The 24813-nt window shown below is 39.6% G+C and overlaps 3 protein-coding genes across 4 annotated transcripts; 2 read left to right on the top strand and 1 right to left on the bottom strand.

Moving 5' to 3' along the window:
• Positions 1-1394: 1394 nt before the first annotated feature.
• On the top strand, positions 1395-4293 carry HSBP1L1 (heat shock factor binding protein 1 like 1). The gene is made up of 4 exons (XM_032182719.1): positions 1395-1452; positions 1836-1902; positions 2959-3053; positions 3982-4293. Exons 1-4 carry the CDS (start codon positions 1408-1410, stop codon positions 3985-3987), a joined length of 213 nt encoding a protein of 70 aa, XP_032038610.1. The 5' UTR covers positions 1395-1407; the 3' UTR covers positions 3988-4293.
• A 967-nt stretch (positions 4294-5260) lies between these two features.
• Positions 5261-14148, bottom strand: TXNL4A (thioredoxin like 4A). The gene is made up of 4 exons (XM_032182718.1): positions 14081-14148; positions 13756-13929; positions 7053-7156; positions 5261-6096 (listed from the first exon to the last, which is right to left on the bottom strand). The coding sequence occupies exons 2-4, from the start codon at positions 13906-13908 to the stop codon at positions 5925-5927; spliced, it is 429 nt and encodes a 142-aa protein (XP_032038609.1). The 5' UTR covers positions 13909-13929; positions 14081-14148; the 3' UTR covers positions 5261-5924.
• A 3397-nt stretch (positions 14149-17545) lies between these two features.
• Positions 17546-24244, top strand: LOC116486566 (probable 2-ketogluconate reductase). 2 transcript variants are annotated; one of them, XM_032182897.1, is made up of 6 exons: positions 17546-17685; positions 19987-20371; positions 21445-21616; positions 22428-22606; positions 23396-23492; positions 23890-24244. In XM_032182897.1, the coding sequence occupies exons 2-6, from the start codon at positions 19990-19992 to the stop codon at positions 24044-24046; spliced, it is 987 nt and encodes a 328-aa protein (XP_032038788.1). In that variant the 5' UTR covers positions 17546-17685; positions 19987-19989; the 3' UTR covers positions 24047-24244. The 2 variants fall into 2 exon arrangements, with proteins under 2 accessions (XP_032038788.1, XP_032038789.1); XM_032182898.1 differs by lacking the exon at positions 17546-17685 and adding an exon at positions 18396-18407.
• The last annotated feature ends 569 nt before the right edge of the window (positions 24245-24813 follow it).

Raw genomic sequence — 24813 nt, 5'->3', positions numbered from 1 at the left:
AGCAAAAATTGTTTCTTATTATTTATGCAACAGAATGAAAAAGCTATGTGGATGCAGCATCTTGCTACATACAAATGCAAAGCACATCAACATAGATTTATTGTTCACATTGTTTTATCTGGAAGCCTTCTAGAGCTTCCAGATGCTGGTAGATCTATGGGATGCTGGTAGATTACTCAAACTCTGAAAAACTTGCTTGATTTTTCTTTCTACAACAAAAAAAGGCAAGGAGAAGAATCTGCAAGAGTAGGAAGATAAGGATGTACAGGGGAGATGCCGTGATAACTGGAAGCAGGTAGCAAAGGGGAGATTTATTTTGATGCCAGAATCTCACCACAGACATTACCTCTCTCCCTCCTAAATCAGGTAGGATAAAGTCAAAAGGGAAAACAATTATGTTTATTAAGAAAGATACCGACTGGTAGACTTACAAAAGATAATCCTCCCAGCACTTCAGGTTACTAGCTCAGCAGAGAGAATTATTATGGAGGAAAGCACTGGTACGTATTTGGCACATCTGTGAAAAACAGACTAAGGAAAGCTATTGCCCAACAGTAATATTCTAATTATACAGGCACTGTAAGTTGAAAACCTCTTCATTTGCATCAGGCAACAGTTACAGCACCTGGAATACTCTACTTACAGTAAGACACCCTTGCAATAGATAGACCGGGAGGGTTTTGTGCCGCAACGTCGAAAACCATGGGTGACCTACCTGTTAGCTGGGCTGCTAGGAGGCAGCACGTAATTCTCGTCCATGCCTTTGGTCCTGCCTGCTTAGAAGTCCTGGTGCAACAAGCTTCAAAGGACACTGGTATTTGGGACAGTCTGTATTACAAAACTAATTACAAGGAAAAAGGAAACAAACTTACAAAAAAAAAAAAAAAAAGGAAAGAAAGAAAGAAAAAAGCTTGGGCCTTATTAATCGATAAACGTTTTTCTTTATTTAAATTGGCACTTCTGTCCTGTGAAACTGTAAGACCCCTGAAGATCAAACCCCAATATCCTTATTTATTGCCCTGTGTAAGTATTTTGAAAAAAAAAAAAAAAAAAAAAAAAAAAAAAAAAAAAAAAAGGAATACCACAGGTAGACAAAATTACAGGTAAACAAAAATTAACGATTTTTTAACCAGAAATAGTTATTTTGTGACATAATAGAAATAGTTGTTTTGTAACACAAACGTTTATGAGACCATTTTTTCCAGCCTTGTCATACCTCATAAGTTTTACAGCGAAGAAAGGGGTGAAGAATCACCAGCTCTACCCTTAATACCTTACAAATAAATCAACGTCTTGGACAAAACCTGCTCCCTACAGCCCACCGCAGGCCTGGCAGGCAGCGACGCGGCCCGGCCCGGCCCGGCCCCGGCGGGGCGCTCACCTGGCGGGGAGGCGGCACCGCGAGCGATGGCGGCCGCCGAGCCGCCGGGCGCGGGGGCCCTTCCGCAGCTGGTGAGCTCGGGGCTGGCTCCTGCGGCCAGTAGGGCGGGGGGCTTGGGGCAAAGCGGGTCGGGGATGCCCCGAGGAAAGCCCGGCCGGGCTGGGTGCCCCCCTGTCAGGCGCCTGCCTCGTATTGGGGCGGCCTCAGCGGCCCCCCCCCCGCCCGCAGCGGAGCGGCTGCCCTGGAGGAATAGGATGGGAAAAAAAGGCAAAAAGGCCACGGGGAGAGCGGCTTTCCCTTCGGGGAGACGGGGAGGTATGGGGGTTGCGGCTGGAGGCCGGCCGAGGGAGGGAGGGAAGAAGGGAGCGAGAGCCGCGGCTGTGTGAGGGCTGACCCCCTGCTGTCCTTGCTGGGACCCTCCTGCTTTTTATCTCGTCGTTTCTTTTTTTCCTAGGCGGAGAGCCTGCTGTGTCAGCTGCAGGAGAATTTCGAAGCTCTGACTGAAAAGATAACGCTGAGAAATATCCTCTTTTTAATCTGGGTTACTAGCTCTGTGAGCCAAGTTTCATAACTTCTGGAGGTGTAGCTCCTCCACAGGGTTAGGCTTCCCTTCCCTTCCCTTCCCTTCATTAACAAATAGATGTAAAGTCTTGTTGTTTTTGTTGTCGTCGTTTTTGTCGATCTTCTTTTTAAAATCAGGATGTGGTTGGTTTTTTTTTTTTTTTTTTTTTTTTTTCAGAATATCAAATTAAGATGTTATTGATGTTGTTAGACACCTGTGGTATAAAGACAGCTGAACTGTACCGTTTCTTTTTTTCCTTTACTAAGGAAATCCTAAAAAGGTTTTCCTGAAGGCCAGATCAGTCCCAGTGAGCTAGTCTCTGTACATCAATTCTAGCTTTCAAGTAAAGTACAGGACAAATTATGTGCAACTATTCTGGAGGTACATTTTTAAAAAAGAGCCATCTTCAAAAATGCATTTAAATTAGCATAACACTGCGTGTTGGTGGGTTAGAAACAACTCTGTTAGGTTCCTGAGTTTGGGAAGGTAAGCACAGATAAAGAAAACAAGACGTGAAGGGTCACTGAGCTTTCTCCTTAGATGTGGTTAACAGGACCTACCTCTGCTTTTTGAAACTACAGACTCAACACATTTTACTCTTCTGAAACTCCCCACTTTCAGGAAGTTGCATCTTTAGTGTAAAGAAGAAAAATAAATGTTTAGCAACAGCAGTTATATCTTGATTATTTATGTTGACCATATGGCATTAACTAAAATAGTTCCTTGGACAGAAAACAATCTTTTACACAGAAGATACTCTAGTTCACTCGCAGGCAGACAGGAAAGCATGTGATAACATTTAGAACTGGAATGCTTCCCTGTTTCAGGAGAAAGTAGGATTGTCTTGTTATAATATAGCCTTGTGATACACCTGTGAGCTTCACCTTGCATTAATGTTGAACATGAGTAAGTAAAAGGCTGAGGCATCTGGAAGAAAGCTCTGTATTTTTCTCATAGAATAAAAAAAAAATGCAATCATAGCATTCGTATTTCTTAGTTATCTTTAACTTCTTACTGGAAGAAATGGGCGAGCGCATTGATGACCTCGAGAAGCACGTTGCTGACCTAATGACAGAGGCTGGGATAGAGAATACCGATGAAGAGTCAAGAGTAAAGAAACTTTACTTTTCCTGTATTATATGTATTTCTACTCAGTTTTGAAATATGGGCAGCACCTAGCATGAAAGTAGTGTTTATTTATTTACTTGGATTTTAATATATACTGGGAATGTACTTAAAATATTTAAAATTACCTTGGATTTGTTTTTCCACAAGAGCCAAAAGATGCTACCACTTTTGTAGAAGAACCCAAACTATAGCTTGCTGTGCAAACTAATCCAAAATATGTAAACTGAGGCTGTATATTTGTAAGAAAATGTGCGTGGCTCAAAGCACCCCTGTCCACTATTCCTGTCTCTCAAGTATGCTAACAGATGTGGCTGAGGATTCTCTGTGTCATAAATTTATGTACACCTCTTTTAAACCTGCTACAGCTTCCCAGTGTGACTCAGAGTACACCTCATAAACACCTTGCCCAGAACAGAGCAATAATGTATTCTTTGCAGCAGTAAAAATGAGAGGTGGAAGTTAACGAGGAAGTTAACAACATTGTTATCAAATACTTGGTAGTACGAGTAGGTGGGCTGCATGTCAGATTTTATATTGCTGTCTGTTACAAACAGTCCCCCCAGATGTATGCCTTAGCTGGTGTTTTTTGGTATTTATCTCAGCATTGTTTTAGAGTTCTCAATGCGCTGTTGCCTTCTTCCTGTTGTTGCAGGCTTTACTGATTTAAACCAACTGAGATTGCTTATGCAGTGAAAGAGAGAAATGTCTGTAAATACGCTGAAGTAATTTCAGTGTCTATTTATCTTGCCTTTTTCCTGGTGATAAGCTGTGAAATTATTTTTACAAATATGGAAAGTCTTATGAAGATGTATTTAACTGTATATTTAACTGTATAGAGATCTTATTTTATGCTGAATCACATTCATGAATAATTAAACCACTAACCTACTTATTCACTGTTTCTTTGCAGCACTGAAATGAGGATGTGATCAAGAAAGATAAAGGGAGAACAGCACTGCACTGAATCAGGGAACGTGTCATTGCTTGCAATCAATCACAAAACGTACCAGTGGAAACCAACACGCTTGCACCATGCCATGACAGAAGCTCGGTTTATTCATCCAAATTGTAATTCCTGTAATGGGTAATGAACCACCCATTTCAGGGGAGGCAAAAGCAATATTATGGTTAGAAAATTATCCTGTATAGCAAGCTTACCAGTCACAAACTTTTTCAATGTGGAAAGTGAATTTCATTTAATATTAAAATTTTCATCATGTTTCTTTGTTGCATTTTTAAGAGTTCTCAGAATAACAAGCTCCTTCTATGACAATACTTTTCCACTTGCACGTGCCATTTTGATGCTCAAATTCTTCACGTTAGAAAATGTACCCAACTGTAACAAAGCTGCCATCCACTCGAGTAGTTTGTTGAAATGGTTTATCATCTGAGGACCAAAATAGGTATGGCCTAACCATATTACAACATCTTGCTAAATCAATCACACGGACTGAGATCACACTGTAGATCAGCTTTGCAATCGCTGGGAAGACAAAGTATAAAAACTCTTATCTCTATGGATAAGCCTGTAAGCAACTGGCAATACAGAATATGCAACTGAGTCATAAATGAATTTTGTGTGCTTAGACAGTAACAAACAGTAAGTTTTCTATTTAGGTTCATGGAAGCAACTCTAAGAATAACTAGACTTAATTCCATTCTTTAACATTGTATACTAAGCTAGTTTGATAGAACCTTTGAAGTAGTTTGAATAGTATTTACTTTTCTGTTAAGAATGGACAACAGAAATATAAATTCCATTTTGAACACTTCATTTTGTGACAAACTGGATTCAAAATACACGTACCTCATTTCTTGCAGTCTGGCTTGCTTTTCATTAATTCTCTAAATATTCATGTATCAGTTTAAAAAACAAACAAAGAGCAGTAACAAAAAGCAAATAACGAACCAACAGTGACTTCTTTACTGTGGAACAGAAGTTACCAGAAGCATGTATGGAAACTTCAAAAGCCATACCACAGTGGAATCCAATCCAAGTTTCATGAGTAGATAAATATAAACACTTCGCTCTACCATTAGACAAATTCAGCTCTAGAGAAAGCACAGTTCATCCTTTCTTTAAGCATCAACTATGCAATCAGCTCCAGAACTGCAACTAAACTTTGGAACAGAATCTACTATGATGTATTTGAAATGACTAGCATACATAATCACCATGAAAACGAAAATTCCACCATCACAACTTTATTAAGTTGATTGAAGGGTGGGGGATCACTGAAGATGTTTTTATTTAGCTTTGTTAAATATTAACAAATGCACCTTAGTATATTCCCTTTTGTTACTGGATACAAAAGACCAAGACACTATGCAACAAAATCCACAAAAAAGTGACAAGCCTTTATCTTCAAGATTATGATTTTGCATCCAATTACATTTGTTTTCTTTCTCAATTTTAAAGAACATTAAGGCAAATCAGTGGACCTCGTTTTATTCTTCTTAAAAAAACTACACTATAATTTTCCCAGATATTTATGTAACAAAAGCAAGCAAAGACAATTGAAATGTTTTTCTACAAACAGGCTTTTTGTGTACAAAAATGCATCATACCAAAAGGTCAACACAGAGTAAAAGTCAAAAAAAAAAACAAACAAACCAGCTACAGTATTACTGCAGTCAGACAGTTCCAGGATTTGACTTCTACCTTTTTAAAACAAAATTCAAAGCTTTTAAATAATTCAAATATGCTCAAAGTTGAACAATTTGTGGGGTTGTTTTTTTTTCGTTTTGTTTTGTTTATTTTTGTTTTAAATAGACATATATATAGTACGCACATACACAATAATAAATTTCAGTAGATGCAGGGCTGAAAGAAAAGGCTGCCCCAAAGACGTGTCAGTATCTGTATTTAGTGGAATAATCTTTTGGCGATACCACCAAGCCTCGACCTTTTCGGGCTCCTCTATAAACAGTTTCTATAATGTCAATCATCTCTTGCTTATCTTCCATTGCCCAGTTGATCTTGTTGTTATTACCTGTACCTAAATCAATCATGATGTGCTTGTTCCTTTACAGGGAGAGAAGAAACCAAACAGGTTAATAGAGTTATAATTCAAAAAGAAACTTTATCTATCCCTCATAAGAATGCTTTGTAGGATTCAAAAGAAGCCTTATAACAATGAGGTTATAATAAGTGTCAAAGCATCCGCTCCTGTCACCCTCAAAGTGACATTTTATTGCCTATTCCTAAAGCTAAAACAAAGATTGCAAACATGCTCCCACATCAAGAATGCTACTCAATGCAATTACTCTTCAGTATATTCCTCATTATTTTTATTTCTTTCCCACTACCATCTAACACAAGAATCCCACACTTATCAAAGTAGGTGCCATGGCTCGAAAAATTTTAGTACTTTGGGTATATCTTTAGAGCAAGTTTGACAAGGTTGACTCCTGTATTACTACAGCATTCTATAATATATTTTTTTTAGTTACAACTATACCCAAAGCATAATAAAAACAGTTTTCACTATCACTAATTTGTTTTATCATCAAAAAATTGTTACTATGCTGATTGGCAAACAAGTCATTTGCCTATTCAGTCATAAAATATTAGAATGGTTTGAGTTGGAAAGAACCTTAAGGATCACCTATTTCAAACCCCCCCGTGACAGGCAGAGTCACCTTCCACTGGAGCAGGTTGCTCAAAGCCCCATCCAACCTGACCTTGGACACCTCCAGAGATGGGGCATCCACAACTCTTCTGGGCAAGAAGTTCCAAACCCTCACTACCCTCCCAGTAACAAATTCTTCCTATGTCTAATCTAAATCTACATTTCAATTTAAAGCAATTACCCCTTTTCCTATCAGTATACTCTGATGAAGAGTTTGTTCTTTTCTAGAGCAACATAAACATAAGCATCAGCATGCTGATACGCATTTAGAAATGATCTATAGTTCTACTGAGACACTGTACTAAGAACACATTCATAGCTGACTTATATTTTAAAAACCATCATGTACCTGAAGAAAAACATGACTGTACAGGGATCGTACAACTCATACATCTTGTTGAAGTCTGGTACTTCAGTGATATCCACAAGATAAATAACAGCAAAGTTTTTCACCTAAGCAAAAGAAAACAGGAAATACAAAAGCAATATATATTAACAAGCCTTTGATTAATTGTATTAGTGATTAAAAGACCTAGACTTTCCCAATTGCAACATTTATTTTTACAAAATACTAAGTCAGGAAATCACAGTAAACAGTCTTGTAATTCTTTTTAAATGCACAAGGACCAATCACATAGAAAATACCCTTACATACAGCCAATATGTTAATTTCACATCCAGTTTCAAATGGAAATTGACTATGCTAAATGAACATCCAGAGAAACAAGCCTTTGTATACAGCTGTGACCTCACAGTGACATGCGCAGCTCTAAATAAGTAACTTTAAAAAAACCTGCTGACACATTTTACCCATTTCACCCATTTATACATTTTACCTCTGTTGTCAGCTGCTTACACACTTCAGAAAATTAATCACCTAAAATGTCTTGGTGCCTACCTCCAAGCATATTTTCTCTAAACTATTTAATTTTTAAATAGTTTAAAAAGGGCTCATTAAATGAAAATAAAACTGATAATTTAGTAATAAAAACTAATGTTTTTGACAGTTGTAAAGCTGAAAACAGGAGACTGAGATTTTAATTGATTATGAAAAAAATACCCTGATGAGAAGCTGTTCTCTAGGCAATTCTGGTTAAGATAGGTTTTCATTTTCCAGAATTTCCAGATTCTTCCCCTTTAATTTCACAGTGAATGTCTTAATTCCTGAATGAAAACTGTCATGTTTTTGTTTTCTATACAGAGCACGTTTGACCATAAGGAAGCCTTAGGCCTTAGTTTCTAAACTTAGTTTATACGCAGGAAGGTACATCAGAAGTTAATACATACCCATAAATTAAATACATGACTGCAGGCATCTAGATTACACAGACCTTTAAGGTATATAATTACATATTCATGCGCTATTCCATGGATGCACTCTGCTTCCATCCTTACGTACAAACACCACCTTCATCCTTCCCATTTGACTACATAACGCCTGAAGTGTAACTGGTCTAAGATTTGTGACAATCTTACTGCTTCAAAGTGCTTTTTTACTTACTACCTTTGCTATCAAGCGTCTGGAAGTTCTATGGTAACTGTAATTTCTGGTTGATGTAAAGGTGTTTTATTTTAGCCCAGAAAACAGGATTAGACTGCATGAAAAAAATCTTACGCACAGTGTATCCTGAACTTAAACATCCTAGCAAACAACTCAGTTGAGAAAGTGTGGAGATGCTCATTCACAAAAAAAAAAAAACAGCACATAGTAAATAAATTTTATCAGACTTCAAAACAGTTTCTGCATTACATAAAACAACCACACATTAAAAATGAAAATAAGTATTATTTTCAAAAATATTTTGAAAATAAGTAGCGAAAAGAAGTCAAATCTCTTCTGGGCTGAAGCACCATTTAAATAGTTTTTATTGTGCTATTATGGAGCCATTTATAATCTTAGATTATACCAATAATCTAATGAAACCATCCCATTTAAAAAATGTTCCAAACCAGTCAAAAGGTAAAGCCTTAAAAATCCAAGTTACCCAAGTTACTCAGATTAAACATTCTCTGAATTGATTATTCATTCTCATTTCACTTTTACATTAAATATTTCTAAGAAACTTACAAGAATGTTCAAAATGAACAATTTTATTGAGAATTGACTGAAGTTACTCTCTGGTTAGCTTTAGGAGGCAAAACACAGGTTTAAAAAAGTAACCTGAAGAACTTATTTTAATTTTCTCCTTTTATTTCTCCTTCCGTCCTACTGGTATTATTAGCATCAGCAGCACAGCTTTACTGTGCGTGGAAATTTCTGCAACAACACAAGAATTTGGCGATTCTTATAAGCTAAACAATCTTTGGACAGTTGTTTTTAATTTGGAGACGAAAGTGGTTTTAAGTTAAACCAAGTATTACTACAAGATTTTACTTCCAAAAACTTTGTGCTTCACATAGCATTCATCAGAACAACAAAACTTTTAGTTAGTTTTATTTTATATACACTTGATTTAGTCAAGCTGTTGCAGAACCAGAAATGCTTGTCACTATTAATGAGCCCCAGAAGCATAAGATTTTAGAAAAGAGAACCAGAATTAAAGAATGTATTATCTTGTTTTCTGAAACTCGGATACTTTAAAATTATTAACTAAAAATCACTCAAGAGGACTGTTTCATCTGAATCACCTTTGCGCAGCATATATGCAAGTTACCAACATAATCCAAGTATCTCAGACATTAACTGAATCTCCCTTCTCTCCTACATGTAAATAAAAGAATCAAAGCTACTCGCTTTAAAGAAGTGGAACTGATGACGCACAGTGGCTTGCTCAAAACCTTTTCTGATGTCTAAAGCAGACCTCAAAGCTAGATAGAAGACTTAAATTTTAATTCAGAGGTTTAAAAATTGTATTTTTCCCCGCTGTTTCTTAATTTCAGATCTGAAGAATTAATTTCAGATCTAGAATCAAGCACCACAATGAAAAGATACTAGTTTACAGCATTTATCCCTCTGAAGCCACTTAGCTTCCAACTGCCTTGAAAAAGGATGCATTTCGTTCTGTATTTGGGCACTGGCTGCCAAATTTACCCACAACATGGGCCTTGCCACAGAACCCTACAACATATGGAACAGAAGGTTGGCATTCAGGCCTAAGAATTAAATAGAGAAAGAGATAGGTAAGAGGCTAAAAATGTTCATGGAAAGGGTGATGCAGTAAAGCACCACAGTGGCCATAGTATCTACTGTTCACTGGCATGCCAGACTGAGCAGGCTTGTCACTGAGAGGCATTTTATTTCAACACTATTTAGAGATGAGCAGAACTGCAGAACTACTCAAATGTCTCATTACACAGTACTGACCAGCTTTACAGCCTGAAGGAGTGCTTACTATCTCAGCCACTGTATTGGAACAAAAACAGTAGCACAGAGCATCTGAGCTACCTTCCTATAGAGCCAGCTCTATTTTGTAAGACTTGGTTAACCTAGGCTTCATTTTAAACAAAAGCAATTCAAGTCTTTCTGGATTCAAGCTGGCACAGAAGCAGGAGTTCATCTGTACTTGAGCTATTAAATATATGGAGACTTGTTCCATATATCTTAATTTCTCCCCATCCATCACAACATGAATCCTTGTTCCAGAGAGTTGTCAGTTCAAAACTACATCCCTTTGCTATCACTTCAAAGCAGAACAAGCTTTGCAATCATTTCAAGGCAGCAGCTGCTTATAAGTTCCTTCTGACTTAAGTTGTAGCTACAGATATGATACCGGGACCTCAGAGCAAGAATTAAACACAGCTCTGAGGAAGCAAACCGCACTGTAAAAGCAGCTAAAGTTGTAACAATTCAGACTCCACACTAAGGTACCGAATTTAAACAAAAAATTTGCTGTACAGTGTGCAAAAATCCTGTAGCATTTTAGAAGCTACAGGTCAACCCAAGTTTACTGTGAAAGTACTTAACCTTGTAACACACACTGCAATATAGTAAGTTTGCTTCTTTCTGGGAAAAAAACAAAAAACCAACCAAACAACCAAACAAACAAACAAAAAAACTATACCGGATCTACCTTTTTTCAAACAGTACCACTTTTTCAACACCTGAAGATAAAAACCCATTTTCAATAGAAAAAGTAGTTTCACATATTAATCTACGTTATTCAACAAATATACACAGAAACAAAAGTATATTACTCCCTCACCATAGTTACAGGCCAGTATTTTAATACTTTGCAGAACTGTGTCTGTTTCAGTGGACTACTATTTAATCTGTAAATGGAGTGCCTCAAGACTATAAAGCAGAGGAATATATAGGACACTTAACATCAGATATAGCTGAACTTAATATACAGATTCTGTAGATCCTGTCTCACACTTAGCTGGTAAATAAAAAAATGCACAAACGGGAAAAATCATATGCCAGATAAAATAAATATCATTTCTCCTGCAAAATTTCATTAACAATATCATTCCAATACATTTAATGCATGCCTACAACATCAGATTGCCACAGAACGACCAATGACTAGGAAGAATTGCAAGGATCACATTAGTTTTCTTTGCATTTCTGGTGGAGGTAAAGACATTTTTTGTTATAATTTCAACTCTCTCGAAGAAATAAGAAGAAATTTCTTCGCTTGTGGCCCAAAATGCATACAGGAAATACCTAAAGAAATCTGAGTCAAGAACTCAGAACTCAGATCTTCCTAAAAAGTTTCTAGACTTTTTTTTTTCATGTTTAGATGTCCTATGGACAAAGAAATCACAGGGGGGGAGGGGGGAAGAGGAAATGAGAACAGCTTTCGAAACAATTGATTCAAGTTGAAGAAGCCTAGCAGACTTGCACTACTGAACTGAAAGAGGCTGCAAACACTGTTAAGTAGAAACTTGAAGGTCTGCATTGTCATTAGACAATTTTCTCATTCCGACTATGCTGAAAGTCTAGGTGTTAATTTTATATGGTAGAAGAGAAAGACATTATACTACTAAATGCAATGCATAGAGCTAACAATTTTGAAAAACATAGGCTAAAGTAAATGGATCAGCTTTGCTCAACGATAAACACCAGTAACTATAATGACAATGTTTTGGGTTTTATTTTTTCCTCTTCTTCTTTTCTTCTCCTCCCACTCCCCATTTTCCTCTAACTTTAACAGAAAGGCAGAAGTACAACTGATGTTCGAGCAAAAGCTACAGCTGTTCACACTTCTGATTATAGTTAAGTAAGTGCAAGACATTTGAACAATCTTCCCTAATGCAGCACTAACCCAATACAATGTATTCATTGAAGTGACCTGGTTTCAAACCAGGGCAGGATTTGTATATTAGTTTAAAGAAAAGGTAAGAAAGAAATTTAGCAGCCAAAGCAAATTATTGCAAGGAATGGGCTTTTGCAATTTTGAGCCTTCTCTTAAAAAAAAAAAAAGGTGTTCCACAGGAATTTGGTGAAACTCAAGTTCTTAGATTTTTGTTTTGTCTAGGTTCCAACCAAAACATCCAACATCTTAAAATGTTTTGTTTTGAAACTCTTTGAAACCTTGCCTTCTTTCATGTTTAACACTGAAAAAAAATATATTATAGTTTAATTATAAGTGGAATACATTTCAGGGAAAATAATCTGCTTTGAATTTTCGTATGGTGTTCTGGTGTTCTGGTTTCTTTTCCCCAAAAGGATTCAAAAAATAAATAAATAAAAAATAAAACCCAGCAAAACAGCCCACCTGATTTCATATTTTAAAGTATAGATAATATTAGTGCTACCCCAAATGTAAAACAAAAGCAAAAAAAAAAAAGAGGAAAATATGGCTGTGTTTTCTTCAAATGTAGCATGTAATTACAGCATCTTAACATTCTGTATTATTCTCTGTATAAACACCTGTACAATTGAACATTTACTCACTCTTTAAAACAGCAGAGATCCGAATATGGCTTGTAAGCAAGAGGATGAGGAAGGATCTCCCCCTTTAATCTGCCAATTCTGCAGAGGGAGATTTTTAAATAACAAGTTACATTGTTCTTTCATCCCCCAATCACCCCTAGCTGCCAAAACATCTGCTAGATTGCCAAGCATCCTGCCAAAAGTAAATACTAAAAGTGCTCTCAGACACTCCCACCACATTAAACACAAAAAAGTCGAAGTTAAACAACTCCTTACTGTATTCTATCACGTCTTAACATTTCACTGCAGACATAGATACTTAACATAGGGATTTTAGAGACAGAAGTACATCTATTTAACAACACCATTAGAATACAAAGGAGAATACCACAAGAAGATCTATGTGTAAGTTATTGACTACACATAATTTGACATGAAAATAGCTGAATCCTTTTCTTACCCAAGTTTAATTGTAACCACTTCCAATTCAGATTTCTTGCTTGCTTTCTGTGTGATTCAGTTAGAGAAGAGCTCTGTTTTCTACACGTATCACCATGCAAAACCTTTACTAAATACACAGTTGGCTCTGATTTCCCTTTTAAGGTATGTAAACACAGTCTAATTTTTCTTCAATATGCTTTTCTTGAGCAAGAAGCCAGCTGTCAGCAGGCATTCAGTTTCTGTCTGAAAACAGCTTCAGCAACTTGCTCCTAAAGTTGATTTCAGCCCATGTATCTCAAGAGAGCGTCATCTATTTCCACAGAGTATCACTGATGTATTAATTAACACTAGTCGGAAATTCACCAGGATTTTACCATTTTTAAGCGTCACTATTAATGTAACTTTTAATGGAAGCCTGAAGTTACGACGTACTCTGTGAAGCGATAGTGCTGTGTTACCTAGAGTCATGACAGTCCTACTACCAAGCCCGTGCCTGTGTTTGAATGATAAAGTTGATTAATTAAGTGATGGATTATTAACAGTTAGTGACCGTGACTTCTGAACTTGCCACGCTTTTCACGACACTAAATGTTATGCACAGCAGGGTAGTCAACAGCTATAGGAGATGTTCAGGGAAGTGCACCCAACAGCTCCATTGCTACCTCCTACTGCAGGAATACCTCTCCGGAAACCAAATTACAAACCAAATTGCAATCCACCTCAGACTCTGCATAAGCCACTTAAAACCCCGAGTGCTGGGAGCGTCCCCCCCGCGGTGCGGCTGCGGGTTTACCTTCTCGGCGATGCTGTAGAGCACCTCGTCCATCTTCATGCACGTGGGGTCCCAGTCGTGCCCGAAGCGGATGACCACCACGCGGTCCTCCTCCGACAGGATGGCTTGGTCCACCTGCCAGCCGTTGTGTAGGTGCGGCAGCATGTACGACATCTTGACGGGAAGGCGACCGGCCTGCGGGACGACAGCGAAAGCTGAGAGGGGCTCCCCGACCAAGGGCAGCCCCCCCACAGCCCTCCGGCTGCGGCCCCCGGCAGCGGGTCCCGCCCGCCGCTTCCACAGCACCCGCGGGGCTCCCCCCCCAGCCCTCCCCCGGCTCCCTCACCCCGTGGGCGTCCTTCTCTCGGCGGGACCGGGCGGCACAAGCGCTGCCCGCAGGCAGGGGAAATGACGAGAAAAGCCAGCGCTGCCCGGCGCCCTGCTGATAAACGTGTGCTTCCGGGCCGAAATGGTGGATGGCTGCTGTGGGGGTGTCCCTGCTGCATGGAGGTGCTCGCTCCAGGCGCTTGGGCAGGTTGTGCTGACACACAGACACATCCACAGCCATTCCCCCCTCTCACGAGGGGTGTGGAGCCGTGCTGGGGTGCCTGGCGCAGCCCAGTGAAATGGAGGTCACCTCAGCCTTCTCCTAATTTCTGCTTCTAATTTCCACTTTATGGGTCTTAAAAACTTCCTGTGCCTCCATTGGATTTGATCAAGGACTCCAACACGGAGAGCAGCATGTATTTTCTGGTTATGGATTGTTTGCTCAGTACATTCACCTGTGACCATATAAACAAATAAACCTGTGACAAATAAACACCTTAATGATTGAGCTAGTGATATTTGTGGCTTGAATGCTGGGTGAAAATATGGATATATCTTAACCGTGTGGATCACAACAGCATATACATCTTCTGTGTTTTTTTCCCATATATTTTATACCACAAGCTGATCCTGTCCTTGGAAGCTGCAGTGCCCTGCTCCTGCTATTACTTATATTTAAGTACCTTATGCCCTGCCTCCTTTGTATTGAGTTTACGTGGCAAGGTTTTGGTAGTGGGGGTCTGCAGGGGTTGCCCTCTGTGAGAAGAATCCAGAAGCTGCCCCATCTTTCAAGGGCCAGGTAGGCGTCCAGACAGACCTTGAATATCTCCAGAGAAGGAGACTCCACAACCTCCCTGGGCAGCTCCAGTGCTCCACCACCCTCACCATGAAGTGCCACGTACTGTACGTATCAGTACAGCCTCCCACTGTACTGATACCTACTGATCAAGGAGCACTGGAGACAAAATGTCACAGACTGATGGCAGCCCCCATTCCACATTCCCCTGTGCCACTCAGGGGGAGGACGTTGAAGAGGGTGGATGGGTGGAAGTTCTTTCTAGTTGTATTGTTGTTGTTTGTTTCTCACTACTCTAGTTTTTTTAGTAATAGGTAATTGTTATATATTGAGTGGTAATTCGTGTCGAGAAGATGGTTGATATTAATAAAGAAGGGGCAGAAGTGGGAGTGTGGCCATGGGGGTGGGCAAGCCCCATAGTTGATGATAACATCAGACTCTTAACGATGAGGCCATCAGGAATGTAAAAGAGTTTAGAGGGAAAAAAGAAGGGTGATTCAAGAGACGCCATGCCATCTCTGGTTGCTTGTTCTCCAGCCCTTGAGGCGTGGAAGTTTCTGGGTGTTTGCCGTTGTTGTTATATGCAAAGTTGTTTGACCAATAAGAAGTTTTTTTGAAAAGGACTGCTGTGGGGAGAAGGGAATAAGAGGGGAGCCTGCCCGCAAGATAAAAAAAGGCAACACGATATAATGAAGTTATGTCATCGATAAAGAGGCAGAAAGAAGGAATGAAAAGGAACAGGCGACCAGAACGGACACCAGGACAGGAACAGGCACATTGATCACCTCATGAAGATGGGTTTGGCCAAACTCAGCAAACTGCTCAGAGAAGCTCGTACAGAAAGTTGCTGGAAACAGGCGCACCGGAGCTGGGAAGCTCAAGCCGAGAGAAGCGGACCCGGCACACAACTGCCCCTCGCTGTTAAGCAGTTGTGTGTTATGGGGAATCGTTCGTCCTTAGAAACAAAGACTGTCCTGGTAACCTTACAGCTTATTCTCCTTATTAACAACTGGACAGTTTATGACCCTGAAATATGAGACCAAACTGAGGTCAAGGTGTGGGACTCTGCAACTAAAAACGACAAGGTTGCAGTGGGATGGCTCGGCACCTGGCGAGCAGTCTGAGGCCTTAAAGAGCCATGTGGAGCCACAGTCAGAAACGTGTGGTCTGCCAGACAGTGAGGGAGCTGCGGGCTCCTTTACTGATCCGACTGCGACGCCATCGGCCCCTCTGCTGCTACAGCCATCGAAGGCTTTTGCTGTTACGCCCCCTGCTGACCTGAACGTGCCTTTTGACCCAGGCCCTATTGGCCCTGAAAAGGAGATGGATATGCTTTTCTTCGATCTGGGAAGAACGGGATACGTAAGGCCCGAAGACCGAGTTGCTTGACAACTTAAAGCAAGACATGTTGTTCAAAAGGAATGGAAAATGGAGACTTGTATGTAATCAAGAAAAGGAATGGAAAATGGAGACTGTTAAGTCATGGAACTTAAAGGATTGTTTGTTACCTTTTTTGATTGTACATATGTATAGGCGTGCTCGGGTTTAGTATGTAAAAGCAATGTTCTGTATATTTAGAATGTTTGATGTTTGTATGTGCGGTGGAGCGTCGACTCCCCGCACACCCAACACTGTTTACTTGCCTTTTATAAATATTCCTTTTATAAATATTACTAAATTCAGATTGAGTTGAGACTTAATTTATAACAGTAATAAATTATATTAATCTCCCTATGCTGAGTCTGTTTTGCGCGTTACAATATTTGTTGAGTGATCTTCCTGTCCTTATCTCAACCTTTGAGCCCTTCTCATCATATTTTCTCCCCCTTTCCCTTTGAGGAGGAGGAATGAGAGAGCGGTTGTGGTGGAGCTTGGCTGCCCATCTGAGTAAAACCACCACAGCCTCCCATGACCAAAAGGCTGGTACCTGAACATACTGGGTAAATATTTAGGTTGAAGTTATCAGTAGTGAAACCAGGACAATTGCATTACCAGCATTAGGTTTCGAAAGAACTGAGTTGATATTTGAGAGAAGGCATCTCAGGCCTATCTTTTTGGCTTTCACATATACATGTGAAAGCCAATATATATGACTTTATCTGAAAGTCATATATACATGTATATGTGAACTCTTTCAAAAGGTTAGCTTGCAGCAGGCAAGGAGAAATGAAATGCATATTTTCAACACAATCCACACAAACCTGAACTTGTGCTTTGGAGAATAGTCCTAGAAGGGTAGGTGGAATTTGTACCAAATTATTTTCCACAGAATTGCAAAACTCTCTCTCAAAAAAAAAAAAAAAAAAAAAAAAAAAAAAAAAGTACCAAAAGGTGCTTGTTCTACAGTATCAGAAAGGATGTCCTTTCTAGAAAATTAAGTTTCAAAACTGAGAGGAGAAGTTAGGTTCATTTCAGATAAGGGCACTCTTGTTTCATATGGCCTCACAGAAGCAAGTGGTGATCTCCCACCCGGGAGCCAGGCTGTGTCAGTTTTCTGCCGCATGTCGTGGTTTTCTCTGGAAGTGTTCAGAGACTTTTCCAGATATATATACCCTCCAGACAAAACCAGGCAGAGCAAGAGTTAAGCAAGCGCATGTAGCAGCCAGGGGCTGAAATTTCCGTGGGAGGACGTGCCCCTGCTGGCGGAATGGAACTGCAAGCAGCTATTGGCCCTGGCACGGAGGTGGCAGAGGGGGCTAGGGGCTGCGTGTTGCAAGTAACCAGGAAATTGCTCGGGTTTGCTTCCTCCGGGAGCCGCGAGGTTTAGCTGTAAAGAAAACATCGTCAGAAAGGAACCGGTCCAGATTAATTCTTTGGTGGTTATCAAGGTAATTAGTTTTCTTCTGTAGTTAAGTAAGTGGGAGGAATTTATTCTGGGTAAAATGCACTGTTAATTTCAATTGAAAGCAGAGAGAGGAAAAAATGTGGAGGTTTGTTTTGCTACGATTCGGCTAAATAAAGTCATAGAGCAGTGACAGTCTGAAAGTAAGTAGCAAATCAAGCTCCAAATAAGAAATAAGGCTAGCGTAAGAAAACAGTGACACTGAAGTTAATAACTACAAGTAGTCCTGTTTATTTGCCTATTTGTCTCAATTAGTCACATATTCAGAGTTTTTTTTTCTGCAGTGCAAGGACCTGAACTTGATATCAGTGCACATACATTATAACAATATGTTATATCTGGTTATGGATGTATAGATACATGAAAGCAGATAATTTTATGTAAATAGAAAGTGAGTGGAGAGACAGCTTAAAAAAAAAAAAAAAAAGTCGGCACTACTGCAGATGATACTAGTCCAAAACCAAAATTGTCATATGCTTAACAGGTGTTACATTTAGCACACTGGACAAGACATCCTATATCTGAATAATTATGCTCAGGAGCAAAGCATTCAATCTGTTAAAATCTATTCACTTGATGGCTGCCCAGCCAAATTTGGCTTATAAAGGTATTCATCCAGTTATTGCTTCACATGGACATCGCCCTCACAGAAGTGTGGCATACAGACAGAGGTACAAGACAGGTGCAGGTAGTGCTCCTCAGACCAAGGTTAGTATCTGGAGAGCCCCTTTCCCTCTTCAAGATTTCCTTAAATGTATTTACAGTACTGCTATCAATATAATTTTTTAATATTGTACTTGGTACTTGCAGAAGCCCAGTTCTTGAACCAAGGCTGCAGTCTGTTCCTGTCCACATCAAACATGGCTGAAACCGTGGCTTACTCAGTGTATCCACAGTAATGAGCAGAATAATTATATGTGACTTAGCCTGTTTTGTGTGAACAAGATGGTTTGTTTAAAGTTAAATCAGCTCTTGATGTGTTGTACTGTGGCTTCCCTATGAGTCTATAAACTTTTCCAAAGTCTAGAAAGTGCTTCTAAAATAAACGTGGGTTTGACTATGACCATCATGAGTGGTGTATTTTACCAGAGAAGGAAATGGTGATGAAAGCAAATGGCTTAACACAATCCTGCTCTACTGGCATCTGCCAGCCAAGTGAGCATGTCTAGTACCTAAACAGTTTTCAGTTTTCCATGATGTAACTGCAGAAGATTTAGTTGCCACCCAGTCTGATTAAGCTTCTTCAGTAGCATCACAAAGCTGGATAACACTGTCACAATATGACATTAAATCTTGTCTTTTATTTTATGGGTCATTTCTGGAGAATTAAATCTAATTTCTCCTTCTAAGGCCATGTTGTGTGATACTCTAAGAAATACACAGACTACAGCTGGGGAAATTTGGACAATTTTCACAACCATGTTGGGCTGGCTGATTTCAAAAGACTTCAGTTGGCAAGAAATAGATGAGATATATTTAAGAACTCAATATTTTTTTGCTGTATGGTTGCAGGATACAATATATTTGCATGGTCTGTTGCAGGCAAGACTGGTCTCAAAAATTCCTGGGCAAGGGAAAAATTCTAATATGAAGGACTGTTATCAGTAGGACTTAACACTGTCACCTTTAGTGCTCTTCCCCAGTGGTTCAGCATGTAGACACGGGTGTGCAAAACATTGACTTTTACTGCTAAATTTTGCAGGAGGTAAGTTCAGGTGAACTTACTGAAGGCAAGCAGTGTAGCAGTTGTCCAAGGGTGATCCTTCATTGCACAAATTTTTTAGACCCGAACCATTCAAGACAGATGTTTGTCAGACCTGTCTGAGCCCCAGTGCCTCGCTACACTACCTACAGCTTCACCAGCTGTGATCAATAGACAGGAAGCTTTCAGCAATTTTCTAGCAGAAGTTTCATACCACTGTTCATATAATAAATTTGTGAATAAGACTGAGAAGCTACCAGATTTGTATGAAATCAGTATGAATTTAGGACTAAAATGAAACTATAAGAGCACCTTGTAAGAATTAAACTGGACTTAGATCCAATGGGGTGGATATTCCTTGGTGTTACAGCCTAATTCAGCACTTAATGAAGATACTGGAACATTTCTAATGTAAGAGCATGCTAGTATCACGTGATAGTGGATTTATTCTGTATTATTAAAAGGAGTATTAGGTTCCATTACCTTCCTATTTTACAGATGTGAATTTAAATGATTGATACATCGTCACTGTTTTAAGGATGTTCTACTAAACAACAGCGTATTTCTCCTATTCCTCTATTGTAGGCCATGTCAGAACAGGAGTTGCCGGGTCTTTTGATTCTGGATATTGGAGGAACTTATGGTGTGCAAGAAAATATTGTAGCACTTTTGAAAAAACACTTTTGCCTTATCACCATGAAGGAGTTTCTTGAAAACAAAAAAGAAATGAGCAAAAAAATCCAGTCCGTTTTTGTGTCTGAGTGCAGGCCAACTGTTGACCAGGAACTTCTAGAAAGTTTGCCTAATTTAAAGGTAATTGGAAACTCTGGGGTTGGAGTGGATCATTTAAACTTGAAAATGATTTCTAACTTTGGTGTGAAAGTCACCAATACCCCACATGCCGTTGCTGACTCTACAGCAGATATAGGAATGGCCTTGATGCTGGCCTCTGCCAGAAGACTAGTTGAAGGTAATATTTTAAATCTTCCTGGATCTTATGTATTTCTTTGGCATATCTCACATTCCTATGTTACAGATGATCTGTCAGAATCGATATTGGGGATGCCTTTACAAGAAAAAAACTTTCTGAGGACTCTGTTTTCAGAGGCCTCTTCTTTTCTCATGTCCCACTTCTCTTTAAGGCAATAGTGACAAGAGTAAGACTGTTACAGTTGCATCTCTAGAGCAGGAATGAGTATAGCACTTCATTTTTTCCTGTTTCTGTGAAGAGTTTGTCTAAACCAATGGGTTTTATTCTGAGAGTAGTACCAGCATTATTAGTGAAATAGCTGATAATCCTTTTGATAATGTTATTCCAAACTGCACCACCAACCTTAAGTTATGTGCCTAAATGTAGATCCTTTCTCCCCATGCCCTTGCTGTGTAATGCCCTTTGAGGGAGGAAGGTGTCAGTAGAGACAAGAAAGAGAGACAACAGAGACGAGATTGCCTCTGTCTTGAGACTCAGAATTTCTGTTATCACTGCTGCATACCTGAGTATGAAGTTACTCCTCTTTTCCCTTGATGTTTGCCACTGTTGCCTCTTGCTGAACCTCGAGTCTGATGTATAAAGCCTCACAGAGATCCCTGGCAGAGCTGGAATCTGCGGTGTACTTTCAACCCCACTCAAGCAGTACAGCTGTTTTGGTTTATGGTCCAGCAGATAGATTATGAGATTTGTCCCTGCTAAAAAAATGTGAAGTCAATGCTTGTGGGGTGGTAAATGACCCAGAAGCTAGTTTTGATCTTCAGAAAAAATATTCCAGTCACTAAAGGTTAATTTCCTGAGGAGGCAGTTCCTCCCAGGAGGATACCACCTTCTGGAAGCCCTTCTGTGTCACTGGATCCGGTCTTGGCTGTTGCAGGGAATGGCACCATCCAGGCCTGTCCATAAACTGGTCAAAATTCATCTTTAAATTAGTTAGGACATTTTTTAAACAGTATTTCTGAACCCTGCTGTAACAGTGAGATATTTTTTTTCCTCTGATTCCCAACCTGAATTTATGATTGGTTTGTACCCACTCAGCGTGTTTTTACATTCAGGCTCCCAGATAGCAATTTCTCCACACACAAAGTATTTTGCTGTTGACTGGCTGGGAGTTGAAGTTTCCAGGGCGACTCTTGGGATCATCGGGATGGGCAGAATTGGGTATAAAGTGGCTCAGAGAGCCAGAGCCTTTGACATGAAGATCCTGTACCACAACAGGAAGCAGAGGTAAAAATGTTTATTTCCTGTGTGTAGTTAAATTAGTCTGGGGGCAGTGTTGGAAGCTCTGGTCTGTGTCCCTGTTGTTCGTAGTCATTTGTGACAGTTGTAAGCCACATGAGGAAATATCACCATGCCTCCACATCCTCACTTTGCTTCCCTGCTGCTCCTGCTGGGAAACACCTCCTCCTCACCTTTGTGCTCACTCCTCTCTAGTTAGCTATTTGTACTTTTGGAGAAAGGGTTGTGCTAACCTTTTTTAAGGTGAAGCTGAGGCAAACCAGACCCTGTCCTGCCAAAATTTTCTCTCAGGCTTCTGGCAACATCCCTGGCCCAGCCCAGGCTGTCCCTCAAGCTGTCACCCCTTTCCTCAGCCCAGACAGTTCAGTCACCACACTAATGCCAAGGATCTTAACTTCACATCATTTTATAGTTTCTTTCTTTTCTTCCTCTTTATCCCTTTTCCACCACAAGACCTGACATGTCAAGCAAAGAGAGAGTCTACAGGAACTGTATAGGCACAGAAGCAGGAGAGAAAGAAACAGGGGCCTTCTGCATATCCAGCCCCCTATACCTAATATCACCAATGTGCTTTGATTTCATATTTATGTAACTCCACCAGTGTCCTACCACTCCTCAGTCCTGTTGGTCTTTCTAGGCCACATCCTTCCCTCCCTTCTGCCATCTGTTCTTATCAATGTCTTTTCCTTTATTCTGGCCTCTTAATATTTAGGCTGCTCAAGTTCTTTGTTAGGGTTGGTTGATTGTTAAAGCCGATTCAAAGTATTTGTGTCAAATTGGGTATGCATTTTTCCTTCAGAAGAAAGGAGGAGGAACAGGCAGTTGGTGCCCACTACTGTGAGAAGATGGAAGACTTGCTGCAGCAATCTGACTTTGTTATGCTGGTTGTGAACCTGACTCCTGAGACTCACAAAATGATTGGGAAAAAGGAGCTGGGGCTGATGAAACCCACAGCCACTCTTATAAACATTGGCCGAGGTAGGAATATCTACCAGAACTGGTTATTGTTCCATAGTTAAGGTTGTGTTTTACCTGATTACGTTGGCATTCCACACTCCAGCGTCAGTCTGTGATATCCCTGTGTTGTTTGAGTCACAAAAGAGCTGGAAATCTACAAATTAATGACTTACCGTAATTCAGATACCATGTGTTCAAAGGTTCTATGGAGTATGGAAATATTCAGCAGTTGTTCTGCATCTCTGTAGCCTTAACTTGAAGACATCTTTTTTCATAGCGGAAATAACATTATTCCTCATGAAAGGTTGAATGATGAATGGGGTACAAAGGAAAACATAAGCTTCAACTGAAGCAGCTATGTGGAAAAGAAACCTGACATGGGATTACAGATCTGTTGTTACTGAACAAGTATATGTAAGAGCAGACCTGGAGAGACTATAAATCAGTAAACAAAACAGATAAAAGAGCGAAAATCTCAAGGGAATTAAGTTATTTTCTACATATAATAACATAGGAAGCATTACTATAGAATAATACAGGAAATAGGCATCAAAACGAGAAAAATACTAAGATCTCTGACATCCCAGGAAAAAACGTATATGTTAGACCAAAATACACCTCAAATTAAAGGTTAATAAATAAAATCTCATTATGTTTCCTTTGGTTAATGGTTATTAGACAGACATTCTAGTTTCTAACAAAACAAAGATCCTTTAATTTTTCTCACTGGAGTCTTGAGACCTTTTCCCGCTGCCAGGTAAAAACGCGTTCATTAACTTGTCATGATAGAAAGATATTATTTCAATACAGGTGCACTTATTGATCAAGACGCATTGGTAGAAGCTCTCCAGAATAACGTAATCAGGGCTGCTGCTCTGGACGTGACATACCCTGAGCCTCTGCCAAGGTAGAGAAACCTGTTTTCCATTCTGTTAATCTGAAATGTTTTAAACTGTGAGCAAAAGTGTGCTCATAATCTTGATCTCTATGGGGAGTCTCTCACTGTTTAAGAGCAGAACCTCAGTTTATCTTGCACAATCACAAGTAAATGACAAACTGTGCCCCCTCCCCAAATCTAGAAGTTCTTTGCCAACCTGACTGACAAGCTAGACAACAACACCAATACAGAGGAAGAACAAATGGGAAGCGAGCTTCCCACAGTTTTCTGCCCGTCCTGTGTGTGTGGCACCTTTACCTTCACATGCCATTGCTGTTTCCTGAGGTTTGGTCCTTAACAACTAGCATGTAACAGCAACAGAGTAAATTCCATGTGTAATGCATTCTGTTTGTTCTGTTTCTTGCAGAGATCATCCTTTGTTAAAATTAAATAACATCATTATAACCCCTCACATTGGAACTGCAACAGTCCAAGCCGTCCAGATGATGGCAGAAGAAGCAATAGCAAATATGCTGGCTGTTCTCAATGGTCAACCCATTCCGAGTGAAGTGTTTCCCAAATGATGTGGGCCAGATGACACTGCTAAATCTCTTATCTATAAGAAGGCACTATTTCCTACAGTACCACTTTTAATTTTTTTAAAAAAAGTAACTGTTTCTGCACTGATGATGTCATGATACTGCAAAGCTGTCATCTCACTCGACTTACCCCGTATTGTCATTTGCAATTCTGAAAAATAAAAAATTGATAATTTTTTTGAAGGTTTTAAACTGAGCAGTTATGTGCTTCGATATCTTCGTTATTTCAATCAGTATCCGTGTGCTGTTCCTCGTACTTGCACGAACAATAATGATAAGCAAGTGCATTGAGCAGTTAGCATGAAACTCTCAAATATATTTAAGGTGAATTGAGCATTAATACCCTACAGAAACATTACCATATCCCGAAACTCTTTTTAGCCAATATTTCAATATTCTATTTGGATGTCAAAACTCTCAACAAAGCAAACTCCTTTGAAATTATTTTAGTCCTAAGGTTTTCTACTGTAAGAAGAACTCTGCCTCATCTACATGTCAAATCAAAGTGAAGCCAACCACTGAAAAAATATCTTTGATTTACCTGACAGGATCCTCACAGTAAATTTAGTTCCTCTCTGCAGACAGCAATTATGTGTTTGTTTGTTTTTTTTTCTTTGTTGAGCATGAAACAGTGGTAGTTCTAGCAGTGAAATCAACTGGATGAGGGCACAGCCTAAAGCAAAATTTGTGATCAGGGCTAACTTCCAGCCAAAGGCTTTTTTTTCTTGCATTTGCCTTCCTATCAGCAAGCA

This window comes from Aythya fuligula, chromosome 2 (genome assembly GCF_009819795.1).
Source record: "Aythya fuligula isolate bAytFul2 chromosome 2, bAytFul2.pri, whole genome shotgun sequence".
NCBI lineage: Eukaryota > Metazoa > Chordata > Aves > Anseriformes > Anatidae > Aythya > Aythya fuligula.
This window is presented reverse-complemented; position numbering and strand designations above follow the sequence as displayed.